This window comes from Ursus americanus, chromosome 30 (genome assembly GCF_024610735.1).
Source record: "Ursus americanus isolate L20-20 chromosome 30, mUrsAme1.1.p, whole genome shotgun sequence".
Lineage (NCBI taxonomy): Eukaryota > Metazoa > Chordata > Mammalia > Carnivora > Ursidae > Ursus > Ursus americanus.
Window position 1 is genome coordinate 22,678,478 of NC_142156.1, and position 14,395 is coordinate 22,692,872.

At 47.6% G+C, this 14,395-nt stretch overlaps 1 protein-coding gene across 3 annotated transcripts in view; it reads left to right on the forward strand.

Moving 5' to 3' along the window:
* Positions 1–14,395, forward strand: part of GLT1D1 (glycosyltransferase 1 domain containing 1) — a 76,590-nt gene that overhangs the window by 6,753 nt on the left and 55,442 nt on the right. For all 3 annotated transcript variants that reach the window (XM_045779192.2, XM_045779177.2, XM_045779202.2), the window contains exons 2-3: positions 4,972–5,120; positions 14,217–14,322. In XM_045779192.2, the coding sequence (XP_045635148.2) occupies positions 4,972–5,120; positions 14,217–14,322 (255 nt within the window). The remainder of the gene's footprint in view (positions 1–4,971; positions 5,121–14,216; positions 14,323–14,395) is intronic.

Genomic DNA, 14,395 nt, shown 5'->3' on the forward strand with positions numbered 1-14,395 from the left:
CTCAGATGGGTGACAGGGACATTCAAGGTTTTGACAAGAGGGGACATGGGAATGCATACTACGGAGACCACAGATATGGCAGGTGTGAGAGCTTCACTGATTCTTATAAAGGAAAGGGGAAAGCAGACGTCCATGAACTTTTGAAGATTTAAGAGAATAACAAATGTTGGCACTGAAGGAGCAAGAAATACCTTTGGGAACATTAAAATCAGGAAGTTTTCCATAGAAATTCAAATACCAGTCCTCTCTTGGTAAGACGGCAGAACTGGCAGTGGTGAGGAGCGTGTGAGCCTGGCACTGACGGAAGCGAATGCCCCTGTCACTTTACATATCCTAGTGGTCACGTGAAACACAGCACAAAGAAATGGATACAATTAATTATGGTAATATATTCTTTTGAACTCAGTATTTCCAAATACCATGTCAATATGCCATCACTACAGAAATTACCGATGAGCTGTGTGCGCATTTTACACTTAGCACATCTCTAGTCAGGCATTTAGCACATCTCTAGTCAGGCACTTAACGCATCTCTCTTCAGGCTAGCTCATCACGCCTCACGGTTTTCACTAGCCTCCCCTGCTCCCCCCATTCATTTACTTCATTAGTCCCATCTCAGCAGACTTTGGGCTTTGGGATACTCCCTGATCTAGCCATTTTGCCTGTTCTGTCATGGGATTTTGCATTCTTTTAAAAAGACTGACTTCACTGCAGTAATCTCTTGACTATCAGAATCCCATTAGAATCCCATTTAAAAGGTCGATATACTTTACAGTTTAGAAAACACAGTGACAGCATTATTCTAAGTAACAGGCTGTCCTGCAAATGTGTTATTATCTCACTTAATCCACAGAAGGTTACATTGGGGCAGTGTCCTCTCCAGTTCACCACTCCAAACTAGAGCCTGCGAATTTGTGCAGGACGTTACACAAGGGCCTCCATCTTCATGAGCACCCCCAACATTCTAAGACCAGCATGATTTCTTTTACACATCAGAAATTCTTGAAACACCGTCCAGAGAGCGCCATTTTACTCCAGCGCAGCCCGCTGGCCCCCACCAGAAACAGCACACCCCTGCTTCTCCCTGTAGGTGCTGCGCCACAGGGCCTGGCCAGGGGCTCACACTCTGAGAGGCCCATGGGGTGGGACAGCCTCGAGGAGTACTAGGGCCCTGTTCCCATCGCAGGGTCACACAGGGCCACATGGAGACGGAACGGAATGCAGTTGGTGTTGCCCACCCTCTGTTCAGTTCTTCCTGTAATTTTTTTTTAATCCAGACATCATAGTTTATTCAAATTTGCATAAATTAAACATAAATTATCAAGGTTCTGTATTCCCTCCGTTAAAGGGGATGGTTTTCAGCCAGGTGGAAGTGGGTAAGTCCTATTGAATCTGGGGTCCGGCATGTGCAAATAGGTTCCTCTATTCCTAGAACTGTGAAAGAATGTTTAAAATCTCTTAATTTGTTAGAGATATGTTCCTTCTCAAAACAGCCTTTAGTTGGGATGCCTACGTGGCTCTGTCGGTTAAGTGTCTGCCTTTAGCTCAGGTCATGATCTCAGGGTCTTGGGATGGAGTCCCACATCCGGCTCCTTGCTCAGCAGGGAGTCTGCTTCTCCCTCTCCCTCTGCCCCTCCCCACCACTCATGTTCTCTCTCTCTCTCAAATAAATAAACAAAATGTTAAAAAATTATAAAGCCTTCAATTAAACCAGAACTCCTTAGATATATTAGGTGCTCAGAGAGTTTATTTGAATCAAATGATCACTTATAGAAGGAAGAGGGACAAAGCACCTTAAAGGCATTAAAAGTCAAGGAGAAACAAGGGTAAACTCTTCGTCATAGAGAATTAAGTTAAAAAAAAACCCAAAAATTATTTTGGAATATTTATAAGATCATAATGTTAGTGTTGAAATGGCATTTAAAAATATGTTTAGCAGATCAAGAACAGCCCGTTATGTGTACGTAACCACCTCCATTCCATATGTCCTATCTAATCAATTCTGCATAAGCCTGGAATCTCAGGAATGGATTCTCTAAGTAGAAATCAAACTGCTTCTTTTACGTTTGTCGACACATCTCTCATTTCCTAGAATTTTAAGAAAATGGAATAACAGTGATTCACCCATGCTCAGAAGCGCGCAGAATTCTTATTTCCGTAAACTACTAGCTTTGAGGCTGCTGTGAGCTGGCTCTGCTGGTCGGTTGCTCACAGCTGGTCCAGAGGAGGGTGAGGCGGGGAGGGGTGGTGTTCCTGGCTGATAATGCTTGATCGGCATTAACAGTGGAAATGAGAAGATCAAGACGCTCATTGTACTTCAGTAGCTTAAGCAAGATCTCAGCTTTTCTGACGTGACAGCTGCAGCCTTGTGCACTTAATTACAGAGCGAGAGAACAAGTACCATGTGCAGAGCAGTGCAGGTGAGGGTTCTCACCCTGCTCCCCGGAGTGGGGATGAGCAAGATGGTTAACTCTGCTGTTCCCTCAGAGTTCCTGAGTTTGCCCGTGGCTCCCATATCGCACACAACTTGGCCATTTTATGACCACTTTGCTTAAAGATTCTAGTTCCTTCATTCTTTTATTCTTATCCTTATTTGTTTTGTACTATTGCCCCTAAATGCAAGCCAGCTAATTCACCTGGTGTTTAGCTGAAGAACAACCTATTTTATTGCTGGAGTTAAAAAAAATGGCTATGTTGGATTTGAACTTTGTACTATGGTGACTTCTGGATGATTTAAGAGATGCTCAAGGGTAATTTTAAGTGTACTTGATTGTCACCTACATGCTGGCTTTGTCATGGAAGCCTAAGTGCATGTGAGGATCATGAGCGAGAGAGACTCAGGGTGATGGTAACGGGGGGCAGATGTGTGGTGGGAGTGGGGGCTGTCGGATCTCACTGACAGGAGCTGGTATTAGGAAATGGACAGTCATGGCCACGGGCACTCAGAACACCTGACGCATTGGGCAACTTGCAGGTGGAAAAGCAGGTCTGGAGCTAAGGCGGGTGGAGTGGGAGGCGGCCGGCATGCGGGCTGTGAAGGGCACCTGCCACCTGTTAGGCTAAGGCATTTGGATTTGATCCCAGAGACGCATTCAGCCATCAGTTCATTCAAGAAGCAAGGCAGATTTGGAGCCGTTCTCTCAGAGCTGACGGCTGAGCTGGTTACCCTGAGCCCTGTGAGGGTTTTAGTCAAGGGAGACCCGGGTGGGTTCGCCGTATGTACACGTGCACAAATGCCTCCGACAATTATAAAATATAATATCTGCCCAGCAACACAAAAGGGTGTGTCCCTGTTTCTCCTCTGTAGACATAATCATCACTGTCTACTTACACGTCCTACAGAGATTCCATGCACACACACTACATTTGCAGGAAGTATTCTTCACGTCGCGCTCTCTTCATTAACGACGTATCTTGGAGTTGATTCCAAATTGCACTTGACCCTTGAACAACTCGGGGTTTGAACTGCATGGGTCCACTTACATGCAGAGATTTTTTCTATAAATACAGTACACGACTGTAAATATATTTTCTCTTCCTTATGATGTCCTGAATAACATTTTCTTTTCTCTAGTTTTTTGTAAGAATGTGGTACGTAACAGGTATAATCTACAACATCTGTGTTAATCAGCTATTTATGTTGGTGGTAAGGCTTCCAGTCCACAGTAGGCAGTTAGTGAAGTTTTGGAGGAGTCAGGGTTATAGGTGGATTTTTGACTGCATGGGGAGGGGGTGATGCCCCAAACCCCCACGTTGTTCAAGGGTCAACTGTGATCGACTGCGCTTTCTTAACGTGGCAGAGCTTGACCATACGGAATGTGCCGGGACACAGTGAGCCCTCTACTGACGCGCACTGAGGTCGCGTCCGGTCTGTTAGGTAAGAAACACAGCCGCAGAGCCTCGTCTTGGGTGCAGGTTTTTGCAGTCAGATCCAAGGGTAGTTTTAGGTTTGATCCCTCGAAGTGGAGGTGTTTGGTGACAGTTTGTGCGTCTTAAGAATTCTAGCTGTTGCTTCACTGCCCACCAAAGAGGTTGTACCTGTTTACCCGCTCAGAGTAAACGGGAGTGTTTATTTCACGAAGCCTTAGGCAGACTTTTGATCTTTACAAATATTCTATGTAAAAAAATGACTGAAGTTGAGCACCATTTCCCGTATCTAAAAGCCCAATTGAATTTCTTTTTCTATGGCCTCCAATTTTAGGTCCATCCCTAATTTGCTATCAAGCTGTTACTTGGTTTTTTTTTCCTTTTTATTGATTTATGAGAGCTCTTTATTTATTAAGTAAATTGGCTTCTTTCCTTTTGTAAGTGTTGTAAGTAGTTTTTCTCAGTTTTTTATCTGTCTTTTGATTTTGTTCATGCGGTGTCATCATTCAGAAAATTTCTTTTATTAGATTTGTATTTTAGATTTATGTCACAAGGAAATGAACCGGGATGAGAAGAAAGACATGTTTGAAAGATATTTTGGAGGAAGAATGGAAAGGCCATGAAATATCTTTGGAAGTTATGATCATGGGTGACTTTGAAAGTCTTTATTAAGAACTGAGTTTCAGATGCCTAAAAGCAAACTTCGGGTATCATCCATAATTAAGGGACAGGAGAAAAAAAGTGGAGTCAAGGAAATTAAAAAAAAAAAAAAAAAGAGCTTTCTCGTCCAGCAAATGCCACTGAACACTGTCAGTGTGTGCCTTTTGTCTTAGGGCTGAATTAGCCCTTCATCCTGCTGGCCTTGGTCCCTGCCGAGGTCCCAGGGACCTGACACTGGTGGGCAAATCATTATTGCCAGTGATGAGGAGCCTTGTACTGTATTTTAGGAGGACTGCCCCTACAGGACAATTCAGAAGATACGGTTTATTAACTCGTTGATTTAAATAATCTTTTGCTTTAAAATGTTAATCCCAATAGCAACCTGTGGCCTATATATCTTTTGCCCTCATCTTTTTCTTTCTCTGTTTGTATTTTTTGGTAAAGGGACCATCTGGAAGCTGCCGGCCACGTATGTCTTCTGAAAGATGCCTTTGACCTGGAAAGCTCGTCTGAAGTCGCCCACCTCATCAGGGCCGAGAACCTGGAGGCAGCCCTGGCTCTTCATCTGTACAGAGGAGGCCGCCTCTTGCAAGGTAACCCTCTTTCTCTCCGAAAGGGAAACACTAGGAATCATGCACGAAAACCAGAGGCACCTCCAGCGTCAAATGAGATAGAGCTGCGCTCTCGGTTCTCCCTCTTTCGCTGGGTCAGACCTGGAGGGAGCACACTCATCGTCTTTGCTTTGTCCTTCATAGGGACTCATTTCCCAAAAGCGGTAGCTGTGCGACTGAGAATGGATGTGTGCTGAAGCTGGTGTCCCGCACTGACAGGCTGTCCCGAATGTCTCTGCTGTACAGTTGCTCACTCAGAGTCTAATTTCCAGAAGTCAAACATACGCGTCCTTTACAAACACAGAATGAGCACGTAGGAAGCATCTCATTCCACTGTTTAACGAGGGAAACACGAAGATTCTGAGGCCAGCGTAAAGAGCATCTGAGGTTTGGGAGTTGAGGATTTAATGAGAATATTAAATGAAGTTGCTAGTTAGCGACAGAGCAGATTCACGTCCGATGGGCAGTGAGGGAAGCTTTGGGGCTGTCTTCCCTCCGGGTGCATTAGTCAGGGCTCTGCAGAGAGACGAGCCCGGGAGGGCACACACAGACACTGAGAAGAGGAGATGGGCTTGCGTGACGACAGAGGCCCGGAAGTCTCGTGACCTGCCCCCCACAAGCTGGAGAACCAGCAGCCGGTGCTGCTTTTCCATCTGGCTCTGAAGGTCTGAGAATCGGGAGGTTGCTGGTGTTTGGGTCGGACAGCCGTAGAGCCGGGAGCTGGGATGTCCACGCACAGGGGAAGACGGATGTTTCCGCTCAACCCAGACGGGGAATTTCTCTTCCTCGCCTTTTTGCTCCACTTTCGCTCCCCGGAGGCTGTCAGCGGATGGGGTAACACCCGCTTGCCGTAGGGAGGGCAGCCACCATCCCCCTCAGTCTGCCGATTCACATGCTAATCTCAGCCGGAAACACCCCCACAGACACACCCAGAAATAAGCTGTACCAGCTGTCTCGTTGTCCCTGAGCTCAAACATAGCATTAATCATCACCACCGCACAGACAGGATTTGCATTGCTACTTGACCCAAAGCAGCAAAGTATATGTATTTTTTTAAGTAAGCTCCACGTCCAGCACTCGGAGCCCTGAGATCTTGCCATTTGCAGCGACGTGGATGGAACTGGAGGCGGTTATGTTCAGCGAAATAACTCAATCAGAGAAAGACAAATATCGTATGATTTCACTCATATGTGGGATTTAAGAAATAAAACAGATGAACATAGGGCAAGGAAAGGAAAAATAAAATAGGATGAAAAGAGAGAGGGAGGCAAACCCAAAGAGGCTCTTAATCATAGGAAACACACTGGAGGGGAGGCGGGTCCGGGAATGGGGTACCTGGGTGATGGGCAGGAAGGAGGGCACGTGATGTCATGAACATTGAGTGTTATAAGCAAGTGATGGATCACTAAATTCTGCCCCCGGAACTAATACTACACTATATGTTAACTAAACTGAATTTAAATAAACTAAAAAAAACCCAGAGTCCAGTGCTCTCGGGCTGAGCTGGCAGGCACCCCAAGCTGCAAAGTATTTGATGCAACCTCAGAGTAGGAGTTCTTAATTAGTGGAAACAGCGAAGCTGAACAAGAGTCTCTCTCTTAAAAATTTAACTAATCAGCCCTTGGGGGACCTTGAAACACGGCTCCCTCGGTCACCGAGGGCACGTGCACACAGTCCTCGTTTTGACTTCGGCTGTGATTGGGGCTATTTCTTCTGCACACTCCCGAGGCCGGAATGTCTCCTGTGAGAGCACACAGGAACCAAGTGAAGGCAGAGGAGGTCACTGCGTTGAGCTGAGCGATGAGCGCCTCTTCCCAAACGTGAATGAGCGGGCGGGGCGGTGGCATCACGTTTCAGGAGACAGTATATGTCACTTGAGGGCCAAGAGGATGTACAGTCGTCTTCACGCGAGGACAGAGTGTCTGTCAGCGGCATGCGCCAGGCTGCGGGAATTTTCGGCAGTCTCGTTGCTGAAGGTGACCTGCTGCCGCCCCACGCTGTGTGGAGCCTAGTCTCGGCCTCTGCCCTCCCTCCCGCCTCCTGCCCCGACTGGGGGCTGGGCCTGCTGGATGCCGCTTCCCGTCTGGGCACATTCCGGGCACATTCGACCTCAGCTGCTACATGCACACTGTTAAAGAGAAAAGATCCCCCAGCACAGAGTGAATGTAGCTAAATGATCAAGCACAAAAAGGAAACCTTTCTCCCAGTTCTCATTGCAACTGTCTAATTTCTTATCGCAGAGACAACCAGTTATCATTTTCTTGTGTATTCTCCTGGAAATGTGCTGTAGGTACCGTGCTAGGTATCTGTCATTACTTAACAAATTACCCCAAAGTGAGTGACTCGTAGCAACGCATTTATGTGTAGTAGTTCCCATGGGTCTGGAATTCAGAAACGGCTGTGCTGGGGATTCTCAGGGCAGCTGGTGAGGCTGCCATCAAGACCACATATGATGCGCTCCGGCTTGGGTGGCGTCATCTGGAGGCTTGACTGGTCCTGCACGAGCCACCTGCTGTGGCAGGAGGCCCCAGTTTCTCACCACGTGGGCCTCTGCGGAGGCTGCACAGTGTCCTCAAGACATGGCAGCCAGCGTCTCCAAGAGAGAGCCATCGAAGAGAGGGCACACGGGAAGCTGGTGGGTCTGTGACGACCCATGAGTTCCAGAGCATCTGCTGCTTACACAGATCAGCCCTCGGGCATGGGAGGGGACTTCACTGAGCGGGACCAGCGGGGGCTGGCCATCTTGGGGGCTGGCCCCCATGGAAGCCCGGGCACATATCTGTACATCTATCCTCCCTTAAACAAAACATGAGTGGGATCATGCTATGAATAGTCAGTGTCTTGCTTTTCACCGCCTAACGAAGCATCTGGAGATCTTTCTGCAGCAGCCCGTGTCTAGATCTGCCTCATTCTGTCAGTGCTGGCGTAACCTTCCAAGCATGGCATTGCCATCATCTCACCAGGCTTCGATTAAGGGACACTGACGTTGTCTTCCATGCTTTTCTCCCACAATCACGGCAGCGAGTACTCTGTACGGACGTCTTAGCTTGTGAACCTATGAGATCTACTTGTGCCTCCCTGTTTTTGCAACCCTGCTGGAACCATCCGCAGTGGGGATGGTGTTCCTGAAAGTGTTACTCCCAAGAGCTCTTCTCCTCTGAACAAGTATGACTTGGAATTCTGTTGCAAGTGTCCTGGACACACAATCTGAGGGCGATCTCAGAATACGGAGGAAGCGTAGAGGCCGAGGTACTGTTCATAGCCCTTAATGCTCTTGGGAGTCTTTACAAGGCTGTCACTGACGTGGTCAGTCTCTTTGCACCCACGAGGCTTCTGTTTACCATCAGGTGTCTTATTGTCTATAAGATGCTGTGTTGTTAATGTCCTACGCACATACATGTGGCGTGTACTTCACTTCCAAAAAAGGGACGGCTCTGTATCTTCAAGGACATAGCTTAGTGATCTTTCCAAATCAGCAGAGCTCCTTCCGCCTTGTTTTTTCCTGGCTGTGTGCTATTCCACCAGAAGAAGGCACCGTGTTTCTTCAAAGTGTCTTGGGTTTTGCTGTTGCAGGCAAAGCCACAGCAAGTTTGATTATAGTTTTTACTTCACTGTGTGGGGATGCTGGTGGATGAAATTCCTCAAACAACCTGTGGCCAGAGGACTGTGTATATTTCATTTGGATTGACAGGGACAAACTGCCCTCCAGAAAAGTCACTCCAGTCCATACTCAACCAATAGACAGAAGGACCTATTTCCTCTCGCTCTGGTCACATCGCTGGGTTTTCTCCTTCAAAATCCAGTTTTTCTCCATTTTACCATTTCTTGGCCTTTGCTTCAACTAAATGGAGGAAAAGCACAAAGTCACCGAAAGCTTTGCCTCTCTCCCAGGTGGTAGGAGGGGAGAAGTCCTCTCTAGAACTCGTGGCCGGAGGGAACCGGGTCTTCCTGTTTGGGTCAAACAAATGCCAGGACCTGAAGCAGCACCACTGTTAGTAAACATAGTCCAGCTTTTATTTGTTTACTCCCAGCTGTTGTCTCCATGGTAGTGACACCCATTCCTAAATCTCATCTCTTTGAAAGCACACTCCCTGAGCGGCGAGCCACGAACAGGTAGAGACGGTGCCACGGACCTTGTGATTCTTATCCGATGCGTCGAGGGGCCTCTTCCTTGTCCCGTTCCCTACGCTGAGCTGCCCTGTGCTGGCAGCCGGCTGGGCATGACTTCCTATGTCTCTAAGTCTTCCATAGATTCAAATATACAGTTTTTAAAGATCTATTTTTTTAAGATTTATTTATTTTAGCGAGCATGAGTCAGAGGGGCAGAGGAAGAGGGTGAATCTCAAGCCAGCTCCGTGCTCAGCACGGAGCCCGATGTGGGGCTCGATCTCATGACCCCAAGATCACAACCTGAGCTGAAGCCAAGAGTGGGACACTTCACTGACTGAGCCACCCAGGCACCCCTAGATTAAACTATATTTTAAAATATACAGCATTTACTGTTTTTTTTTTCTTAAATTACGTAAGCACATGATTTGGAAACTTCTTAAAAGGACAAAAAAGGAAATATAGCCCCTTGAGTTTCACTACCCAGATGTGGCCGCTGTTTCCTGTATGTGTTTGGTTTTATTGATTTCACGTTTTTATTCAAAATTAAATTTATAAGAAAAGATACACTCTTACAATTATGAACTTACAACTTCTTTTGACGAAATAGTAATTGGTGCTTCCTGGGCTAAGCACCATGGATGCTGTGCCTGACATTCTCATCTGTCTCGCTCTGCAATTTGTGTGTGTGTTTCTACAATCGCCGTCGTACCACAGCTTAGCAATCTGTCTTACCTACTAATACGTTAGGAGCGTTTCCCCCGTCACTGACTGGCTTTCGACAGCATGACTAGGAGCGCTCATATCCTACTTCCACTTCCCCCGCAGTTGTAAATAACGTGGCAATGAGCAGGCGACTGCAGAGCCCATGCATTGGGGTTTTCTAAGCGCAGCACGGCCTCCTCACGGGACATATCTGTGCATTTTTACTGCAGGTACATACTGGCAATTAATGACCGGCCATACTTACATGTCTGTGCACACTAAGTATATCTAAATAAAACCTTAACGGCATGGACAAATGGAAGCTGGCTTCCCTTTTTAAAACCAGTACTTACTGAGCAAATAATGAGGTAAATACAATTGCTAAGAATACTCAAGTGATGAGAAACAGCACCGTAACAATATTAATATCTATTGTAGCTATTTTGCAGGTACAATGCAAGCATTCTTTTAAAACAATATCAATCTTAATGCTTTATTTAAGTCATGGGTCAATTCCCGTATTAACTTCGAAGTAACACAGTGAGTGTGTTCTTCCCTCTTGGATGCGTCTGTGAAAGATGCTAGACGCGGATGCCCGCCTGTCTGTCAAGTGCATGGGAAGAGAGCTCCGTAGCCGCCCCTGTCTGCGGTGCAGCAGAGACTGCTTCTTTTTTTTTTTTTTTAAAGATTTTATTTATTTATTCGACAGAGATAGAGACAGCCAGCGAGAGAGAGAGAACACAAGTAGGGGGAGTGGGAGAGGAAGAAGCAGGCTCATAGCAGAGGAGCCTGATGTGGGGCTCGATCCCATAATGCCAAGATCACGCCCTGAGCCGAAGGCAGACGCTTAACCGCTGTGCCACCCAGGCGCCCCAGCAGAGACTGCTTCTGTGCACGATGCTCCTGGGCTGTCCTTCATCTGCCCTGAACGGCACACACAGACGGCGTGCCCCGCGATCCGACGTTGGCGGAAAGCTGGATGAGAGGCGCTTTGATGAAGCACCTTCTCTGTGCCTCGCTAAGGCTCGGCTTCAGGCTTGCACCTGGCAAGGAAGCAGGTGGCGTCAGGTGGCTGAATAAGGAGCCAGGCTCAGGAAACTGTGAAGTTTTTTCTCAGCAGACTCCTGGGAATGACACATTCTCAGCAGAGGCACTGATAGACGAAATAGGACCGGGCGCTTGGGCGGCTCCAAGTAAATGTGCTTGGAGAGTAGTTTGTGGACCACTTTTCAGGCTCAGTTCATTTCTGCAAACGCTGTCTGAAGGTTTAACTTGCAGCAGGCATTGTATCCGGAGCAAGGGGTACAAAATTAATAAGCCACGGCGCCTGTTCTCCAGGATTTTCCAGTCTACAAATCAGTCCTAAAGCCTTATGATACACGGCGTGGCATCGGAGAGGGGGGATTTACTTCTGAGGGACCCAGTGAAGACTTCAGAGAGGAGGGCGTGCCTGAGTAGGGTTTTGAAGGGTCAGTAAGAGTTTGCCGACATTTTCTATAGCAGAGGACTTCTAGAATTTTCCACTCATAATTATGGATCCATTGCCATTGAGACTAACATTACTTATTTAAAGCTTTGTTTTGTCAACAGTAGAATAAGTTTGAAAAAAATGGGAAAGCAAATGAAATATCCCACGTTACATTCTCCCGAGTGCCAATTTAATTTGGAGAGCTTCTGGATTTATGTATTTAAAAACTTGTCCGGCATGCAGCGCGGTGTCACTAGTGTTACATACGGAGTCCACCCTGTGCTGGTACGTCGTGCGAAGCGAGTCATTCAACCCCACGAGTGAGTCAGCTTATTAGCTTGACCTCCGTCTCACAGAGGAGATGGTGGAGGTTTAGAGAACCCCCGGGTGACTCACTCAAAGTCATGCATTTTCCAAGTGGAGAAGCAGGATTCTGACCCAGCACGGTCTCGTGTCAAAGTCTGATGTTGGTCTTACTTGATGTGATTAGATCTATTTGAGTGGCTACCAGCTGGCCAGCAGCTCGCAGGCCCGATTGTTTTAATTACTGAATGTTCTCCGAACTTTTGAGCAGCGTCTGTGACACTGTGTGTATGTCTTTCTAGTGTCTATTGTTCTGTCTTTGGAGATTTTACTGAAAAAAGGCTTTAAAAAAATTTTTTTTCCTTACCCTAATTTTCCTAAACTGGCAGTTTTTATGGGGGGGGGTGCTGTATTAGTTTCCTGTTGCGCTGTCACAATTTACCGCAAACCCGTGGCAGAAAACAGCACACGTTTGCTGTCCTCCAGCTCTCGAGGTCAGAAAGCTGAGATGGGTCTCACGGGGCTAAAATCAAGATGTTGGCAGGACTGTGTTTCCTTGTGGAGGCTTCCTTATTTTCCACCTTCTGGGGGACCCACACTCCCTGGTTCACGGCCCCTCCCATCCTCAGAGGCCACGATGGCCGTCCAGTCCCCCCACGTGGCAGCGCGGGGAGCTCCTCCTCCACCTGTAGGGACCCCGAGATTACACCGTCCCACCTGGATGGTCCAGGATAATGTCTCCACTTGATGGTCAGCTGACTGGCACCCTCAATTCTAAATCGCCTAATTTGCCTTTCCCCTGAATCATTCCCAAGATCCAGGAACTGGGAACGGACATCTTTGGGGTCTTACTGTCCCCACCTCACACCTCCCTCCGGCCCCCAAAGATTCGTGTTGGGCCCACATGCTAACACCGTTCACGGTCTCTCAACATCCCCTAACGTCTACACCCATTGCAGAAAATGAATCATTTCCACAGAGGGTGCTTTTCTATGTCTGTCTGCAGTTTTGGAAGAGGTCCTTTCTGTACATAGTAAGAAGTACCAACAACAGGGGCGCCTGGGTGGCGCAGTCGTTAAGCGTCTGCTTTCGGCTCAGGGCATGATCCCAGCATTCTGGGATCGAGCCCCACATCAGGCTCCTAGCAGAGGAGCCTTCCTCTCCCACTCCCCCTGCTTGTGTTCCCTCTCTCGCTGGCTGTCTCTGTCAAATAAATAAATAAAATCTTTAAAAAAAAATACCAACAACAGAAAATGTTACAGAGTGAAAAGTAAGTTTCCCTCCCGTCCCATACCTATGGTCTTGTAGGTCCCTTGTCCAGAGGCAACAACAACCAGGTTTTCTGCATATTCTTGCACTGACTTTATATGTATACATATATGTTTAACGTTTTCTACAATACATGCACACCGTGCTAACCAGCTTGCGCTTGATTTTTCTCCTGTAATAGATTTCCTCTCAGTCTTCTTACGTCCACGTACACACATATACAACACCTTATGCTTCCTTCCTTTCCTTTTTTTTTTTTTTTTAAGGCTGGTCTTCACCGACGTATATGAGTTGTTTCCCATCTTTTGCTCTCCCCAGCAGCTCGCTGAGCCTGTGGGTGCTACTGTGGGGCTCAGTATCCAGAGGCTGAATTCTTTGCAGTCACACTCCAGGGGAAGAGTGGTCTCACCAGAGAGAAAAAAGACAGAAGCTGCTCATTTGCACTGACAGGAATAACTCTCGGGCAAATGAAGGACAAGCACCCTGTGACTGACGTACTGAATCTGAGGAGCAATGGCTCATTCGAGAAAGCCCCGTATGAAGGTTCCTCTTAGGTCTGGTCTCGTTAGTGGTTTGCTGGCCAGCGTCTCTGCAGATTTTTGGCTGACCTTTGGAAGTCCTTTTGGAGAGCGGCTTCTGCTGAGCACGTCGTTCAGCTTGATCTGTGCGTGCCTGATGCCTCGCTCGTCTGTGCTCGTCAAAGCTCCCGACTAAGCCTGTCACCGGTGCAGAACTCCTCCCCGGCGAGTCCTCCCCCACGTCACACGCGCGGGGCGTGGTTCCCGCCATAGCTGTGCTGCGTGCTCCCCGAAGTCCTGGTGGCCTGCCATCTCCCCTGGGTCCTCGAGAGCACGGCGCCTGCTGCTGCGGTCCCCAGCCGGGCCGCACTTGGACTGCTCTTTTTCCTGTCATAAATGCCCATTTCCCAGGAGCAGTAAGCTTGGCTTTGATAGATGGTGGTCAGCAGCACTATTTTTCATTTGTTAAAATGTGAAGCTGATTTTAAATCGTGCTGGCACCGCTGGTCTGACGTGATTAACCCCCATGTCATGTTGTGTATAATAGGGATTCCTCTTCTGCTCCGCAGGTGAGCCGGATAAAATGAAACCAACACCAAAACACGGCCCCCCAAGTTCTGGGAACACGGTTTCGCATTCGCCCTGGGATGGGATGGCGAGGGCTGTTTCCAGAGCTACACTGCCTCGTTAACTTTCCTAATTTTGCAGGTCATGGGATCCCTTTCGGAATCATCTTTGGTGGAACTGATTTAAACGAAGATGTTAAGCAGAGGGAAAAAAACGAAGTGATGGGAAGGGTCCTCGGAGAAGCCAGGTAATGCTGATGAGAACCTCACAGGAGCTAAGCATTTGGGGGGAGCTCACTGAAACCAAAAGATTCAGGAAGG